The following is a 19,364-nucleotide window of genomic DNA, read 5'->3' as shown; positions in this document are numbered from 1 at the left end:
ATAATTAGAGCAAAGCATCTAAACCAAACAGAAAGTCAAGCTCAGCTTTGCCTTATGGCGATGATGCACCCATTAGGTAAGTGTTTAGATGTAGTACTACATGGTGGAGAAGAGGAGGTTGAAAGGGTAGGGAGTGAGAACTGCCTCTCAGCGTTAGAGTGACAGCTCCCAAGAGGGACCGTGTATGAGTACCTGTGCATTGGAAGGGGTCAGAGACAAAAAATGCTGCTCATGAGGACAGCAGAAATTTCTAACAGAAAATGGCAACCAAATGGCAGCAAAAGCTCCTTTGATACAAGTGGATAAAACTCTTCATATAACAAGAGCTTCTACCTTCTCCAAACTTTCACTCATTTTTTCACAGCAAATTCATCTCGAGGGGTTTTCCTGTGACTTGTAAGTATCTAGAGACAAGTGTTTCAATTCCAGCAACTAGACCTAACTAGAACCACCTCAAAAGTGCCAAAACATCTCCCAGTAACTCACACAATTAATCATGCAGCACGGCCTTCATGAGTCCCAAAATCAGCAGGTCAATAAGCTTATCTGAATGACTCATCAAAGATTCCAAGTAAAACTGTGAAAGAGTATAATCTGAAGTGAAACATCACTGCATTGCAAATGCTCTCATGCTTCTGACAGACGCTGAGTTTGATTCAAGCTCTGCAACTTTTGTTTTTGTATTTCCTGGTAGAGCATTCTCATTTATTATCCACCTGACTGCAGCAGCTAATAACAGGTCAGGTCAAACCTCACTGACTTTTGTCTGAAAAACTTCACACTGATTTTAAGAGTCTTTGGACCAGATCTGATGCACAACTCAAATATTTGCATAACTGCAGACTACTTCTTCCCCAAAATAATTCCATGATGGATTCTGATGATACATCAGGAGAGATGAGACCACTGGACACGTCAGTACACTTGCATCAACTGTGTTATCAAAGCAGCAGATTATTTTCCTCTTTGCCTCTTCTTTTATCTAGGTTTTCTTTTGTACAGCAAGTGTCAGAGAAAACAAATGCTGAGTCAATCCTTCTGAGATTAGATTAATATGTAGCACAGCTAATGAAATTTGTAGTTAAGATGAAGTTTTCTTTTACTGGATTTTGGTTTTGGCAGCTAAACTGCCTAAAATCCTAATTCAATTGCAATCTACTCACCGAGCACAGCTGTTTTGCTTGGCTAAACTTTTCTCACCACTTAATAAGATACTTTTTTATTTAACTTTCAGTTCTGCCTAGGAGCCCCAGTGGGTCTTTTAAAACAGAAGATTATTATTTGAAATTAATTAAGTATTCTTTTCAATTCTGTCTCCTGAGAGCAACTAGGCATCGCTGCATATCTCCACTGCATTAAGACATTACTGATTGTCATTCGTAGGATGACAGTGCGGATGTCTCATCTGGAAGACACATAACTCCATAAATATGAAAGATTTGAAAGACATTTAATACAAAATATAATAAATCAGTACAAATATTAAACGTATAATTGCAGTGTCAAACAGAGCACAGGCATGCAAAGACTATAACACTAGAAGAAAAATAAACACACATTCCAAAGACAAAAAAAATGTTATTGCAATTATAGGACCCCAATGGATTACACTTAGTCTGTGTTTCAGCACATTGTAAACAATTCTAAGAACATCAAATGCAATTGAAGAAAAGGCAGCTGATGTGATGATTGGGTATTTTTAAGAGACCAGTGTCTGCCAAGTGTTTGTTGTCACTGCCCCACCTTCCATTGCACATGACTACAACCAGCATAGTCTAAGCCTCCCACCTCTGATGGTGGGCTCAGCTGGCACTACCTGGCTTTTTCTAAGTGAACCAAACCCAATTAGCACAAATATTCTGACATAGTTTTTGATCTGAGGCTTTGAATGTGCATATTAATGCATTACTCACAGAATTAGCTATGCATTTAACATGGCGCTTCACGCTTGAGGTGGCAGTTGGTCTTTTTAATTTTCACTAAACTCAAGGGTATACAGATAACTAACTGCTGTCATACTCTAACCAGGAAAGGATGTGAAGAGAAGAATGCCACCATGGGCCAACAGAACGACAATCAACCACTTACTCTCAATAATAATAATGTGGAATCCTCTAACTTACTTTTTCGGTCTGTAGTCAGGGATGGACCTGTCCAGTGATATCCTGTCACTGAGTTGGGCGTTGTAACCATATTCTTCATACTTAGTCTCTGATTCATGGCTATCATCTCTCAGGGTAGCAGCCATTCCCCCCTGGCCCAAGCCGCCTGGACCTTCAACTAATCCCATGGGCTTTGCCAGACCTAAATGAAGAAGAAAAAAATAAAATAAATCCAATTATCGATATAAGGGAAACGGATCTAACTTCTTCTGTGACCACAGAATGTTTTTAAGTAAACAAGATCTGAATTTCCATGAAACTCTGCTCTGAAAACCTCATGGCTCTGTGGAAATTATCCTCAGCTTTTCAAACCAGAGTCCATATCAACACATCTGGTAGTATCAGTGCATAATTATTAATGAGCAAACTATAAAGAATCAACTAACAGCTTTCACAATTTCTCCTTTTTCCTATATAAATCCCTAGAAACAGGAATCTTGTTTCCAAACAGTCCAAAATAGCTAATTATCGTTAAGATAATAAGGACAAATTTTCCTCATAAGAACTGGAGGCCAGGTCTTTTCCCATTATAGCTCCATTCATTTTAAGGGAGATATGTTGAATTTCTACTACATGTAGATCTGCCTGTTTTAACTCTGTATTGATGTCAGTTCTGGAATAAGAGTTGGAGCTGAGGCATCTGCTCTGTCTCTAAGACCACCTGCAGCTCTTGAATGGTTAAGGTTTGGTTCCCATGCTGGGAATACAGCTATGTGACTGGTCACCAGCTGCTGCTGGGTGGGAAATACAAGGTAAACCTAATTTCACTGTCAATAGATGGGTCATTCGAACTCAGCTGCACGCCTTGCCCAGTCAGTTCCCACAAAGATGTGCTAAAACTATAAGGCAGCTGACACCATCTCTCACCTGGGAATTACTCTGGATTTCCTCTGTCCTTCAGATCTTTGATGAATGAAATATGCATATTATGCAAGATACTCAGCTCTAACACAAAGTTTGGACACACTTGAGCTAGAATGACCAGCCCCACTTGGTTAGTGCTGAGATATTAGCCAGTCAACAAGGCATTTATAGGTTTCATTCACTGATATATTACTAGTCAACTCAAAAATACATGTAAAACAAAATAAAAGCAAAAAAGTTATTTATAATAGTCTTGGGGATACCATACAGAAAGGTGCAAATATCATCCAAATCATTTACAACACAGAGCGAAACAATTAGAGTTTGACCTCCTCGACATTTTTCAAATTCAGTATTTTTCAAGATGAAAATGTCATTATTTCAACTAAACAATTAAAGACAGAAAGAAACTGTCAACATTTGCTAATAACAGACGCACAGGGTAGCAGAAAGCTGGGACTGGCTTCTCCAAGTCACAATAAGGTCTGGGATAGTTTAGTCCCTCAGGAAGGAATGACTCTTGCAGCTCATTGCTAACACTGTCCTTGCTTGTCATAACTCCATCATCATCTCTGCTTAATTACAGGATAGAACAGAGAGACAGTGGTTCAATAGTGATCTGAAAGAGTAAAGTTAGCATTTTCTACTGTAGGTGCTTATGAGAAAATCCTGTGCTAAGGTTAAATATAAGACTGTAAATTGTCTGAACATAAAAGGATTGAGAACCTGCCATACTTGGGAATTTTAGTACTGAATTTCAGACATTGCCTACAAAAATACATACATCATACTGCAATCAGTGATCCCAAGTCAGGACAGACTTTGCCTGTGTTTGTGTGTTTGATGTCTTCTTCGTGTTCCTCACCATCATGCACTGAAACGCTCAATTGTCTCAGAGTGAATCATGAGTCTTGGCAGGAGGGGGGAGGGCAGAAGATGAAAAAAAGGACGACCTACGGAAAAACATTCTTGGCATGGCCAAGCTTTTGAAAAATTCAGACAGCTCCAAGTGTTCAAGCCTAGTGAGCTGTTGAAAAGAAAGGAAAACAAGAGGCTCACACAGCCATGGTCTCATTATAGGTGTGTGTGGGAGGTGAACTCCGGGTCTCACTAGCAAGGGAGATGGAACAGAGGCACGAGCAGAAACCCCACAGGGCACGCATCCATAAGGGGAAAATAGAAAAATGAAGGTTCAAACCAGCATCTTTTTCTAGGGTATTGTACTACTGAGACACAGAGTGAAAAAACAAAAGCACTGAGCTACTGGGATTGATACCGATGTTTAATCAATAATGCACTTTTTCAAAGCTGTAAGTGAAACAAAACGCCAGGAAAAAATGAAAGGTGTGCTCAAGGCAAGGGAACATGGTATTGGTAGACAGTGGTCGTCTTCAGTCAGTCAAACTGCCAAACTAGGATCTTGGACCACCTTTGATGACTTATCCCTCAAAATCCGATAATGCAAGACAGAGCCTTCCTGCTGTTGGCTATTCTTCCTCCCAGGCCAGCTATGCTGTCTTCCTCTCCCAAATATGTTTTTCTTCAGTAAGGTATGGAACTAACCCAGAAGACAAGTAGGAAAGTGCTCACATCCTGTCTCAAAACACACAAGGAGAAAACAAGAAATCAGCTCAGCTGGACTGAAATGAGCCAGCAGGATGGCATAGCAACTCTTCCTGCTCATCATCTTTCGCTAAAAGGAAAAAAAAAAAAAAAAAATCACAAGGAGTTACCAGCATAAGCCAGTAAATGCTAGAGAATTTTGCCCTAATGCAACGACTGCAAAAAAGTAAGCTAAAGATTTCCAAAGATGATTATAATGATTTAAAATACCTATATTGTTTTCATTCATGTCTCATATTATTCTTGAATTCATGAAATTGTCTTTAGGTATGTGCAGGAGCGTTTAGAAAGTTTTTGCATGCTTATCTCATCCACGCTCCTCCTCTGTGCAGAAGCAGAGGGAGTAAGAGTCTTTCTTGTGAGCTTAGGCTGGCCACATGAGCCTCTGAGCAGCTGCATTTTCAGGTAAATGGAAAAATAAGAGTTGTGTCTCTGCTGCCCAAATGACTGGCCAACAGGAGCTAGCTCTCATGAGCACAAATTTCCTGCTGACTTACACTGGTAGCAATTTACTCAGCATCAAATCCAAGTCATAGCACTGTGCTGAACTGCTGCTTAGTGAGAGACACAACCGAGCGTGCTGAGCCTGGACAGGATTTATGACACTGGTTGCCATTCTCTAGAGCAATCCTGACTGGTTCTAGCTTAATTATTACAAATATTATGACACCTACAGTTACTTAACGTACAAACACACCAAGAGTTCCTACTCTGAATGACTAACATTAGCTTAACGCGATCGCATGAAAAACAGTATTCTGTACCCCTAAAAACTGAACAGATTTACTTCATACATCACAAACTAGTCATCATTATTGCTCACATTTCTTTGTAGAAACGTACCTTATGACTCTCCCAATACAACTGGTTGAAAAATGTCTGAGAACCTTCTGCTCTTGCAGCAATTAGCATAGAGCAATTGGGCTAGCATCAAGTGGTCAGCCTGCAGCTGGTATTATACGAGCAGGGTCAGGGAGAAACGAGCACAAGGGAGGCTGACAATCTGGAATTGATATAATCACGTCTCCAACTGTGTCATGCAAAGGAGGAAGCTGTAAGCAAAAAATGTGATATGGTATTTGGGGTATTTAAGAGGGACTGTTTCAATTTGTCTAATGAAACAATTTCCTGTAAGGAAAGTGGAGAACGAGACAGTTTCTGTTGAAACATGACTAAAACTCTTCAAGAGTTGTGTTGCAGTTAGTGATTTCAAACAACAGAAGTTCTTTTACCTTACTAAGTGAAGCACTTCAATACACATTAAATATTTCTGAAAATATTTTAGGGAGCTTCATTTTGAATGAAATTGTAATATTTGTCCCTTTTGTTCCAATTCAGATAAGAGGCTATTTGGCATCTTAACGAGCTTTAGTACTTAATATTACTTCCCTTAGAAAAATGAGAACAGAAGGGCCTAATGTTACCACCTCCGGCCTGACAACTAGTCCTTGCTCAAGTAATTACACGTCTGAGACTCTAAATCTCTCCTCTCTCAAAATGAAAAACACAGCAGCCTAATCTTCCTGCATGACACAGTCTCAGACTTAAAAGGCACTAACAGCAAGCAGTGATGCTGCATGCCTCTGCTTTACTTGCCCAATATATGGCATCCTAAAGAGGGGCTCAGTTTCAGAGAAGAGTCAGCAGTTCCCTCAAAAAAAAAAGCACAAGCACGTCTTATTGAAAGGGAGTCAAACCAGGCATTGTAGAAGTTAAAGAATCCAGAAAACCAGACACTTCATACGTCCTTGAAAGACCACAATGTGGAAATTTATTTGCTGATCATTTGGTATCATCTGGGCTGGGTTCTGACCTTACATCAAGGCAAATTGAAGATGACTTCAGTGAAGTTAACTGACCTGCTTTAATGAAAGGGACTTCAAGATGTAGCAAGCTTATGTGACATTAAGCAAAAATTTAATTCCAGTAGTTGAAAACTTTATACTATAGGCTCTTGCAGTTTACAGAACAAAACACTTGCATCTTTATGGCACAACTAACAGGGGAATGAAAATTTCAACCCACAGGAAGCACTGAACACTTTGTTTACTATTTTTCTTATGACAGAATTAGTTAGATAGCCTTCCAAACCATGCATAATTACAATTATTTCATATATTTTTTCCCTAAATTATCATGCTGATAATCTGATCTTGTTCTAGGAAACAGTCATAGTATGTCTGACTTTTGCTCAGAACGTATTGCTATGAGGTTTCTTCCCCATTCATCACTCAAATTGTAGTCTAGTCTGACTGACAGTTATTATAGCAAGGCAGTAACATTGACCAATATACAGCAGCAATTAAATACATTATATCAGATTGCTTCATTCTGCAAGAAAAGCACTAAAGTGTCTCTAGAAGTTCTTAGGAACAATGAATGTAGCATATTTTATGTACTCGTGCGCGTGTGTGTGAAATTCAGCAATTACAGGCAATGTTCTTCAATGCTGGGTTGGTTAGCTAGACACAATATAACTGTCTCACACAGGATAACATTTGCATAGCATTTTTCATTTCATAGGATTACCTGTTGCTTCAGCAAACGTCTCCCCAACAGAGTGCTTTGCCCCATGGCTACCAAAATCAAGATCATAACTCACTAACCCCCAAATCCAGTTACCTGCATTGGTCAGCCTTTTGTGAAAAAACAGAAAAGGGGTGTCAGTTCAGCAGCATCTTCTCAAAAAAAGGTCGGTCTTAAAAGATGCGATTGGGAGGCAGGAGATGGGAGACAGTGTCCTGAGGTCTGGCTGAGGCAGAGACTGCTGGTGAACGAGACACATCTTCCAGCACATCCTCTGGTCCCTGATCTGAGGGGTGCCCGACACCCTGGGACCATCGAGCAGAATTGTCTCCTCAAAGGCCTGTCAGCAGGTCCATCACAGGAATAACACCTGGGAGGACATGGAGAAGCAGAACACTCTACAGCAGTGCTCCCACAGGATGCAGAGGTGGGCTGCCAAAGACGGGAGGTCAACAAAGAACAAGTCATTTGTGCCTTACGGCTTGGCTGTTTTCTGCTCAGCGAAAACCCAGACAGCCTTCAGGGACAGCCCATAGGAGCATTCATTCCCATGGGTCTTGCCTACCAGAGCAACAGGGAAAGGGATACATGTCTGGAAATACGGCTACTCGACAGAGAGACAATTGCTATTGATTTTATATGCTGGGTGGTCAGGTCCTACAGTGACAGGGAGCAGTATAAAACCTAAAAAAGACAGATAGAGAAGTGCTTCTGGTTCAACCTTGAGCATATATTTGGGTTTTAACCAAGGCACATCGGATGAGAGCACATTTCGCTTTTCTTCTTTTAAAGCTTGCTGCAGACTTCCAGACTCTCCCCTTATCTTTGAGTTACCTATCTGGCTCTAACTAGCACCCATTTCACCCATTTTCCCATGGCTTGTGAAGCCATTGTGGGCAGGGCACAGCAGCATTGGTGACAGTGTAACCCCATGGCTTATGTCAGAGCAAAGGATTGAAACCATGCTGCCTGCTCTGAAACGGTGATGGGCAGAGAGGGGAGAGAGGGAAGAACAGCAGCAATGCCCAGTGAGCTGCTATTTTAAAGCTGTCTTTTCTTTAAATTTTTAGAACTAAAAAGATCTACAGCTCATATGCTGGGATCAGTCATATCCAGTTCAACACCGCAGATGACAATGAGGTCACAAATAATTAGTGTCTGTCAGTCATTCCAAATTTATTGCTCTCACTGCAGAGATTTTTGTGTAAGACAGAAATTGCTGGGAGAATGGAGAGTAGAATGATCTAGTCTTAGTTTCCTAACCAGATTAATTACTCCGCAGGACGTATAATTTTCTAGGAAGAAAAGAGACCTTCTATTTTTCACCATAAACCCTGTCACAATGGGAAAATTACTGAAGAGATTTATGTGAGAAACTCTGGCAAAAGCAAGATTAAACTACATCCGTGATTATTTTACTGTCTTTTTTTATTATTATTTGCAACACAATTACAGGCAGCAGTGAATCAGGTTCAGCCAAGGTTCTCAGACATAATTAACCTTTTGCCAATTCAAAATAAAAATAAGCAATTGAAAATAATTATAGGTGTCCATTCACAAAAGTACAGGTCTGTTCTTAGCCTTTTCCTGACCTTCCTGTCACTTCTGGCAAGGCCACCCCCACTGCAGCAGCGTGGCTCTGCTCCCACACCTCATCCCTTTTTCATCAGAAGCCTGCCCAGGTGGTACCAGGGATGCTGGGCACAATCACAAGGCCAGCTCCATCACCAGCACCACCAGAGTTTAGGCACTGACAGAACTGCTGAAAAATCTCCGAAACGTCCTTGCTGTCCTGTCTCAGACTTAGGTTGGGAAGGGCTCCAAAGCCCAACTTCTGAGCTTTAGCTACACTTAGACCATCTGCGCTCCTGAATAACTACAAAAATGTATTCCAATTCCTAGCAACTTAAAAGGAAGGAATAAAATTTCTTTCTAAAAAACCTTGGTATATTCACCCAGCAGTTTTACCTGTGGCCCCTGAAACACATCTCTCTCTTAAACAGGAAACATAAAACTCATCAGCAAAACAGTTGTTTCCTTCCTTTTCCAATTCTGATCTCTCAGTTGAAAATGTCCCTTCATACCTTGTAAGGCAATAAAAACCTTTAGATCCTAGTTTAACCAAGAAAAACATAAATAGAATTTAGGGGCTATGGCAACTCTATAGAGACTGACAAAGCTGACTTTTAGCATTTCCAGCTGTATCTTTTGAAAGAAAAGAATAATGTTCATAGACTCTAGGAACAGGTTCAGTAACATAGATAAAACTAGACACAGCTTACATTTGTTTAAGCTAGTTCTATACAAAATCACCCTTCTGGAAGCAGGTATTAAATTAGTTGCATCTAATGAATCAGCCCTAATGCTTCCATCTTTGATTACTGTATCATGTTAATTTTGTAATCTTGTTCTGTTGCAACTAGAAACTTCAGATGCAGGTTACAGCCTCACTAGCTGGCGTATCTATAGGCATGGAGGAAAAAATTGGTCTTCCTCCTTCAGGAGGTAACAGTATATGTTAGCGTGAAGCAGATACACAAGAAAAACAGCTGGCTGGAGGAGGAGGAAGAAAGAGCAACATGAGTGAGCTGTTCAACGCTACGCAAAAGGTCTCAGCTCACCAGTTGTCTTACTGTTTATAGCTGCATTTTAGTGATCTCTAAAAATAACCAAGAGGAACAAGTTTTCCGAAATAACAAGTCTGCATCAGAGAAAGGCTCAATCGCATAAACAGTGCCTAAACTCTCATATACATCTAGCACAGCCCAGGGACGCTGCGATGGGCTGCTCAGTTCAGTAAGTTGCTCAAACTGGGTGCTAGAGGAGACATCCCGGGGAGGCCAAGAAAGTCCCTATGGGGCACAGTTGCTACAGCTGAGAGAAAAGGTGCCATGAGCTTTGTCTCAATTCCAAATTGAGCTGATGAATCCCACCAGGCAGATGGTTTGACAAAGAAGGGACATATAGAGGCTACAAAATGGCAGCAGTAACTACTTTTATAAAACACTTTGAAATCTCTGGATAAAAAGCACCCAATTTATTTACTATATTCCAAAAGAAGCAGATTTTGGGCTTGAGATTCAGTATCAGAAAAAGATCTCTTTTTTCAGAACTAAACAAAACCTTCTTCCTTGGAAATTTTAGTCACTGAGGTGCTCCAGGATAATGTTTTTGCATTAGCTTCCATTGGATCACATGTCCTTTCACTGGGCTACTGAACACAAAGAAGCCCTCACTGTACAGAAGGTTATCGTACTTGGAGCTCTTTTGTGACTGTCACTGAAACGTTGCAATGCCTCCAAAACACCAGTGAGGTTGGACTCCCAATGCCCTTTGAGGTTGGAAGAAGTCATGCTACCCATCTTTGGGTAGAAATGATCTGCTGAAAAGTTAAGGAACTCCATAGGATTGCACAAGACATAGTGGTGGAGCCACAAAACAAAACCAATGGCTGCCTGAATCCTTGTCCTGTTGTGATTAATTTGGGAATTAAAAAACAGCCTCCCTTAGTTTCTAACACAGGCCTACCCTGGCCAAAACTGAAGCATCTTCTGTCCAGTGATTCTCTGTGATGTCAGTAGGAGCTAAACAGTGTGGGGTAGTAGCATATGGCATCACATGTAGAACGGTATTTCTCCCTTTTCCATCCAGGGATGCCACCCTGATTCTGCCAAAATGCTGAGCAAGTTTCTCAGCCTGGGCTTTCTTTCCTCCCCTGCCCGCCCCATGCTGTATGCTTCAATTTTGCCAAAGGATTGCAAGCAAAAACTTGCAAAAAACAGGTATCTGCCTCTTTCATTGACTCCTGTAAACACTGCACAAACTACAGTTAACAAAGAAATGACCATAGCTAAAGAGTGGCTTCCTATGATTATTGCCTTGGAGAATATATAAAAAAAATTGTTTTGTCCCACAGACATAAATTTGCTGAATACATTAGCAGCCCAGTGCATGAAAATTAAACCCAGAAAAGTAAAAGCATTTTGCAGTTGCAAACACAAGGATCAACAATATCCAGAAAAAAAAAATCTTACTGGAAAGTATTTCAGTCGACTTTGCAAACAGTCGCATGCAGCATGAGGAATCAGTACTGTCCGGTTCATGATTCAATCTAAATGTTAAACAGAGCCTGGCCCTTAATTTCTGCATATCCCACTCTCCCATATCCCAGATCAGTTTCTTCTGCCACCACCCTGCAGTAAGCTTACATAATATATAAGATTTGCTGCCCAGGGAGCTGATCTGAATTTTGTTCATAGCAAAGTTGCTTACTTTCTGAGCTAGAAGGAGTGCTCTATGTGGATGAGATTTCATTTTACATATAGAAACACTCACCAAATGGCACTCCACAGGGACACAGGCTCCAACTCCTTGCAAGGAGGAGAGCAACAAACAAAACCCCATCCAATTTAAATTACTCCAGCACTTCCATCTATCTGAAATCTAAAGTACAGCCCTATTTTTTATAGCTGTAATCAAGTTTGCTGCATCCTTGCTTGAAAGATTTATGTCTCCTAGTATCCAGTGTCAGTCCCAAGTATCTCTGAAGATACACCAGGGAGAAGACAAATAGTATCCTGTGGCTGCTGGTTTGAAAAGGGAAAAAGTACAATAACTTGTAAAGCCAAAGCACTTAACGGGCAACTTTTCCACTAGAAACTAGGTGGTGCAGTGGGGTTTTTTTTACCTCAACCTCATCTCCAGACCCTTCTCTCTGTTCAAGTGGGAGCCTGAGATAGTGTTTCTCAGCCTTCATCCACAGATGACTGACAATCCTGTAAGACATTTATCTGTGAGAAAACTGCTGAACGGTGGTGAAGGGATGAAGTGATTTGGCAGCTCTGCCTGTAGGAGGGCTCTTCCTTTTCTGCCTACAGAAGCTGGTCAGGCAGAGAGTGTGCAGAATCAGGAGCCTTGGAAATTATGCAGATTAGGACAAATTATCTGGCAAGAGGACTAAGATCCAACCCCTTATGTGCTTTACTCTATGTTTCTTCTTCTTTTTTAAAACGGGGACATTTCCTCATTGCAGAGAGCACTCTGAGGCATAGCCTATGAATATCTGTCAAGTACAAAGTACATTGCATAGAAAATGCCATAAAAATGCCCAGGGCTGTTATCAGCATCTGGCCTGGAAGCTGATCCTTATTCCATCCTACACAATCTGCCCCTACCATAATGATGTATCAATCCTTAAACCCTTTGTAGTAAGCCCTACCCAGACAGGATTTGGCCAGAACAGCTTTTTTTAATTAGTGTTTTCATAACGGGTAGTCTAGATTGAGGACACCATTGTAGCAGATCCTACGCAAGACCAGAAAGACAGTTTCTACCCCAAAGAGCTTGCTATCAATGTTGAAGACAAGAAACAGATGCAGAAAGATAGTCAAGGAAGACGACAATAAGACAACACGGATCAGTAAGAGAGGCAGAGGTTGCAGTGCAACAGTGGCCTGCAGATTTCACCCTTGTCATAACAGCAAGAAAACATGTTATCTCATAGCCCACTGGAGGATCTTCTTTTCTACCCCATTGAACAGATTCTATCTCAATGGGACCTCCATACACAGATGGCTGCTTGGGGATGAAAAGGAGAGGATTCCTATGGGAAAGTAACATAGGGACAGGATTTATAATCTTCTCCAAAATAACACAACCAAGATGTTTCTCAAATTATTCCTTTTGTAGAAAAGCTTGTAATAAAAGCTCCCTACTCATTCAGGCTATTTTGAGATGATGAAAGATGGCAGTTCTGATATATGTAAGACAGCTTTCCACTAAAAAGGCTCAGCACAACTCCTCCTGTGCCTATAGAGGGAAGGAGTCCACATGGAGATCTCTGGAAAAGCTCCTCCATGCCAAATGCAAGATTCCCAGTGTACGACTTGAGACTTTGAGGAAGAGGAGAGGAATATCTGAGCAAATACAAAAAACGCATAATGGAGGGCCAGCTGTAGGAGACAAACGTAGGAAAAACTGCACTAATCAGCTTGGCACAATGAGGAGACTGACCAAGTCCATCAATGCATACAACAGGTCTATTGTGGAAAAAAAGGAACATATGTCCTTGCAGAGCTATTTTCTCTCCCTGACCTACTATTCAAAGGAGTTTCACACATGCCACTGCTGGCTTCATCAGCCCTTTTACAGGCCTAATTTTTTGTTCATTGACTTAGCAGAAACAGTAGCATTGCGTAGGGTACTCTCTCTCTAGACATAAAATTCATTAGTGCTTTTTAATTGGAAGAAATACTGTGTTTTTATGTACAGATATCTAATATCAAAAGTAATTGCTTTTATAGAATACTCATTTGGAGCTGGTTTCCCCTTGAGATGAGAAAATGTATTCTAATTACAACAGATAATTCAGGAGGAGATAAACAGATTGATGACTGGAAGGACCAAGAAATAGGAGCTACAGAGACCACTGGAGATGAAGATAAAACTCCATTTGTGAGGTAGTACACTGATCCCAAGCCTATCGATAATAAAAGAGAGAACAGTTTTGTCAGAGCCTTGATATAAGCAAAATCAATTTCCTAAAGAGCAGAGATCCTTAAGCAAGGGAGATCTATGTGATATATTTTTAAACTTAAATTCTGAGTAACAAAAAAAAAAGAGCCTCCCCCTTTGCACAATTCTAAATTATATATGTATGATTCTGGTTTTTTAAAAATTTTAATTTTAATGATCAAAAAGATCAGTCACAGAGAAAGATCAGTTTGTTTTCTTTAAATAAGTAACAGATGCCAAGATTCTTCTTGAAGTTTCAAAATCCTAGTTGACTTGTGGCTTGTGCTGGTGAAACATATAAAATGGATTTTTCTCTTCAGGGCTTTGGAGAAAAGCCAGAAAACTCCTCCTCTGGTGATGGCATAAATCTGAGTTGGGAGAGGGGGTGCTGAAACGTTGGTGTAACTGCTCGGCAGCCCACTGATATTAAAAGGAGACAAAATCCAAGTGTCATCAGTTTGGTATCTGGCCTCTGGCAGTGGTCAATACCTGAGGCTTCAGAGGAAACGAAACACAAATCATAAAGCACTCGGCCAATTAAACTCTGCACAGTCCCTGGAAGCAGAGCTCCCTTCTGAACCCCACAGGCAGGTAACTAAAGCCCTGAAGCATAATATTAGATTACCCTCATTATCTTAACTCAGACAGGTAGAAATAGGGCCTAAAATTACCCAGTGCCCTTTAAAAGCTCAGCTACTAATATTGGATTCAATGGCCTCCTGCAGCAATGAATTCTCTGGTACTGTCACGGTCAGAGTGTCACTGACTCACATGAAATGGATCATCTCTATCAATATATTAGATTTCCTTTAATTTTTCCAGGCAAACAGAGGTGAGATCTCCTGGGGAAAGTGATAGTTAAAATGATAACATAGCCATTCTAGAGAAAGGGAAAGGGGCGTCTCCTTGAAGAGCTCCAAGGTGCAAGAGAGAAAACTTTGGTGCTGTTAATTAGATTCAGGAATAAGCTGCTCCAAGCCAAGTTAAAGGGCTTTCAGCTCATAAATGAGGAAAAGGTCTTCTGAAAAACAAGGAGTTTGCTTGTGTGAATCAGAGTTAGGGAAGGGAAGTGGTGGACCATTGCAGGAAGGGAGTTCTGACCCAAGGTCTGACAGGACGGAGCCCACAGCTGAAAAGATGCTATGGGATACGATGACGTTTTCTTGCACCTACAAGGCTGACTGCACGTCTCTAACTGCTAGAAATATTCCTTTGATTTCTGACGCAGCTCTGGATGAGAAATCTCTGGCGAGTCTGTTCTCAGAACAGCTCAACTACAGCAGTAAATCCCACAGGGTTATGTTCCATAAGGAAGAATTTATCTTTAAATACAAGGAATCTAGAAAGAGCATATCTGTCTAACTCGAGGTCCTACACAGACTTGTACTACTCTAGGCTCTACTGTTCTGATATTAAAGTCTAAACTAACCCAAGGCTGTATCACATCTGGCACTGCAAAGCCTGCCAAATTACTTCCTTTCGGCCCAGGATTCAGTCAGGCACCCTTGGGACTCTGTCCCAGAAGGACTGTGCCCAAGACTAAGCAAGACTCTCCTCTCCCTGCTCAAGGGTGTTTGGTGAGCTCTCGACAAGGGCCAGACAAGCCCATCTCCTGCAGCTTCACTTTGCAATCATGCTCCACATTATTTGCAGACATTCATATGCCTCCCTGCTCATTTACCTAAACAGTCTGCTATTAAATTACACTAACCTAATCACTCAGGCAGCTTTCCCAATAACAAAGTCACATACAACACTTGCCATTTGTATGACTGAAAAGCTCCCGGTCGTTCAACCCGTTTTACACAGCAGAGGATGACAGCATTAAACCCAGCCATAGTAGCTGCTGGAACTCAAAACCGCATCATGCTTGAAAGCAGGATCTCGATTTTTCACAGCTCTGAAATCAGTCTCCAAGTCCACTCTGGCAATGGGCCTACAAGAAAGCTGGAGAGATACGTTTTACAAGGGCATGTAGTGATAGGACAAGGGGTGATGGCTTTAAACTGAGAGTAGATTTAGATTAGATATAAGGAAGAAATTCTTCACTATGAGGCTGGTAAGGCACTGGAACAGGTTGCCCAGAGAAGCTGTGGATGCCTCATCCCAAGGCCAGGTTGGACGGGGCTTTGAGCAACGTGGTCTAGTGGAAGGTGTTCCTGCTCATGGCAGGGGTGTTGGGACTAGACAATCTTTAAGATCCCTTCCAAACCAAATCATTCTACAATTCTATGAATGCAACTACAATAAAGAGACAGAATAACACCTACAGACCTGAAGGCTACGCCCACTGTTCTCCCTTCCCTGCTCCAAGAGTCACTGCCCTGTGTCTTTGTTGGCTATGAGAGAATCAAATAATCTGAAAAGGTCCCCATTTTTTTAAGAGCTGTGCTGATTCTCTATCTGCTGCCTCTCATCTTATCATCAGGCATGTCTCCTTGGGAATGGATGGTAGAAGAGACCGGCTGCCATTGAGGACATGAGATTTTGAATACTTCCATCAGATCTCTTCAAGGGCCCACACGTGAAAGTTAATTTGGATATCAGTTTTGACAGGAGCCAGAGAGTGCCTTGATTCCCGTGTTTTCTGTTCAGTGTGATATTGCCTTACAGGCTCTTTAGAGGTGACATACTTTTCTTTTGCATCATTACACAGCAATATTGATGGGTGGCTTCAAAACATACTCATTTTCCTGACAGACTGCCTATTTTACATCTGGAGATACGTGTATTTTTCTTGAACTGTGTTTGTGTGCTTCTTTTTCAGTCACATCTTTGACACCTCCCAGGGAGTCTGGCTTGGAAATTTGGTTTGAGATAGAACTTGCATCTCTGCTTTTCCTCCTCTTCCCTTCGCTTTATTTTCATATCTCATGTCAACATACACTACAGCTGTGCCTTGCTTGTCAATGCCAGGCTGCAGTGCCTCCTTCCATCAACCTCTTAATATGCATATGATTTAATTTTCTACCAACAGGACAAGTCAGTTCAAAACCAAACACAGGACACATTTGAAACAGCAAAAATACAGCCCAGAATCCAGTATCTGAACAAAAATGCTTACAAATCAACAATTTAGGGCAGTTTTGAATCTATAGTGGTTGGAGAAAGTTACTATGCAGAGAGTCCTAATTGCTGAGATAAATTGGTAGCCACGTTTATAGCAGATCTATTAGAGGATGCACCACAACTAAAGGTCTGATTCACTCCTGCTCACAGGCAAGGAGTAGGAGTAGAAGTCATCCACAGTGCTGAGAATCATACCTGGTTTTGAAGTGCCTTGCTATTGTTTAAGGAAATGTTGAGCCTGGATTTGGTTTTGGCTCTGGCTCTAGAGAGAAAAGTATTCCCTCTTGAAATTCATAAAAGAAAGCCTGTTTAGAAATGAAAGACACAATGTTGCATGGAGAGCTTATAACATACAATTAATCAGGGATTTATCAGGGAAAAATAAAAAGAATTAGGTACGATATTCTCTGGAGGAAGTAAATCAAAGGACGAGACAGTTTTGCGAAGGAAAGGAGAAATGAGGATAAATAGCAATTGTCAATAAATTTGAGAAAATAAAGATGTACTGTTGGGGAAAAAATATCGGCACAACGTTTTATTTAAAAGCAGCAATAAAAACATTGCTTACTTTGATTTCTGCCCTTTCGGCTTTATCGTTGATATAAAGATAAATTGACTCAGACTTCCAGGAGCGGGAAAGCTACGATCCACTGTTACAGGCACTTTAAAAGCCAGCACTGCTATAATACCTGATTCATTATTAACAAGATTGGCTTCATTGCGTGTTGGTATTTTTATGAATTGACTGTGACCTACGGCTAGTTTAGGCCCTGACAAACTCACTGCAAGACAAAGTGGGCTTTGTTTGATAAAGTGGGAGGGTGCATTTGGTAACAACATGATACTTTGATCCACCTACAAAGAACGTTTAAAGCTATCACACGCATATAGAATTCAGATTGTATCTAAAGACAATGGCCAAGTTTTTGAAATTGTGGATTGGACTTCTCCAATTTACCTTCCTAATGGTACTGACTGCAATACTGCTTATATGGTTTCCATCGAGGCAATGTAAAAAAAGACATTCAAGTTTTCAGAGACTCAATTTTTCTTCAAGCTTTCCTTTACTTTATACAGAAATTCCATAAAAGAATGACTGTTTCTGTCCCTGATGTGTCTCAGGTTTGTACTTCTGACTATGTTATGAGATGTTAAATTACACAGTAAAGAGAATTGAAGACAGTGATAGAAGGTACTTTTATACAGGAGAAGAAGATCCATCAGTGAAGAGACAGGTATGAATCAGAATTTGAATGTCAGACAAACTGACATCTGAGCTTACAGCTTGGACTCATCACCCCTCAAGGACAGAAAGCAGACATGCCATCCAGTCGTACTTAAACTTCAGGTCAGACTCACGCTTCCCATAAGCAGAAGGAGCTTTCCAGCACCAAATGGTCCCAGTGAAAGCCAATGCTGAGCTCTCTGGGCCATGAAGGGTACCTGATAGATGAGTAGCAGGGCATGCTTCACACTGCCTAGCAAAGAGAGCAAGGGATCATTTCTCTGCTCCACGCATAATTTAATTATTTAGTCACTACTGAAAGGCAATGAGACAAGCTAGTGGGCCCCAAGCCTGCCATCTTAGGAAGCTGAAAATAAAGGAGGCTCTCCTGAAGTACTGGTGTAGTGTCAGGGAAATTTTATGCTGCTATAGTTACTAACCGAATGAGCAGGAAAGCAGAGTAAAAAAACTTGCGTTAACATATTGCCAATTAACAGAGCAAGCAGAGGAATTCAATGTGAAGATCTGAGTCTGGTTCCTCTAAAAGCTAAGAACTTGATTTTCATGTTTGTGTTTAAATAAGCAAAAATCAGATTTGTCACCAATACAATTTTAAGTCTGGTTTGCTAAGAAAAAACAGTTTGCAGGATCATGCTATCAGTCTGCTTCCCTTTCTTATACCATCCCCTCACCTCTGCTCGTTAGATTTTGAGGACTGTGTCTAATTTCAGCCAAAGCTTGGCAGACAGTCAGAGGTCTCCAAAAATTACATTTCTGCAAGTGTCACAAAAGTTGACATCTGGGAAGAAAGTGGCGTTAAAAAGTTCCTACTGAGAGAAGAGGTTCAGTGAGAGATCAAACAGGAGAGACCTATTGGAGCTATTAGAGACCACCCAAGAATTCACCTCTGTGATACCAACCCACCACAACGTCAGCTTTCTTGCTTCTGCTGCTCAAGGAAATGATCACTTTTAGGATTAATTGTGGTAATTACTGGTTGTCTAGGTCTGTTGGACGTCTGGCTGTTATTTATATCATTGATTAACAATATCACGAGCTAAGACGCCACACAGACTATTCTGGACTCAGACCTCCTCAGTTAAATAGAGGACACAGATAAGGGGAGGGAAAAGAAAAGAGCAGAGACGAGCTGACACCACAGCTAAAGCTCAAAGGAAAGGCACACCTGGAAAAGAAGCCCAGATCTCCTAAGCCCATGTCCTGTATTTCAGCAGCAATAAATATTTTCTCAAAAGCCAGAACTGAAGCTGCTTCTTTAGCACTCGGTTCCTGTTTCTGTGGGCTTCTACACGCTTCTTGTCAGGTGTTAGTGGTAATGATGAGAACCCGGTTAAGCGACAAAACAGCATGCTTTTTGGTCA

At 41.0% G+C, this 19,364-nt stretch overlaps 1 protein-coding gene across 1 annotated transcript in view; it reads right to left on the bottom strand.

The window, feature by feature from the left end:
* The window catches only part of GALNT9 (polypeptide N-acetylgalactosaminyltransferase 9), a 152,420-nt gene that overhangs the window by 118,805 nt on the left and 14,251 nt on the right, over positions 1-19,364 (bottom strand). Inside the window, exon 2 of the mRNA XM_009977466.2 lies at positions 2,124-2,304. Within this exon, the coding sequence (XP_009975768.2) occupies positions 2,124-2,304 (181 nt within the window). The remainder of the gene's footprint in view (positions 1-2,123; positions 2,305-19,364) is intronic.

This window comes from Tauraco erythrolophus, chromosome 19, assembly GCF_009769465.1.
Source record: "Tauraco erythrolophus isolate bTauEry1 chromosome 19, bTauEry1.pri, whole genome shotgun sequence".
In the NCBI taxonomy this organism is placed as follows: domain Eukaryota; kingdom Metazoa; phylum Chordata; class Aves; order Musophagiformes; family Musophagidae; genus Tauraco; species Tauraco erythrolophus.
Note: the sequence above shows the minus strand (reverse complement) of the source record. Positions and strands in the feature narration are given on the sequence as shown.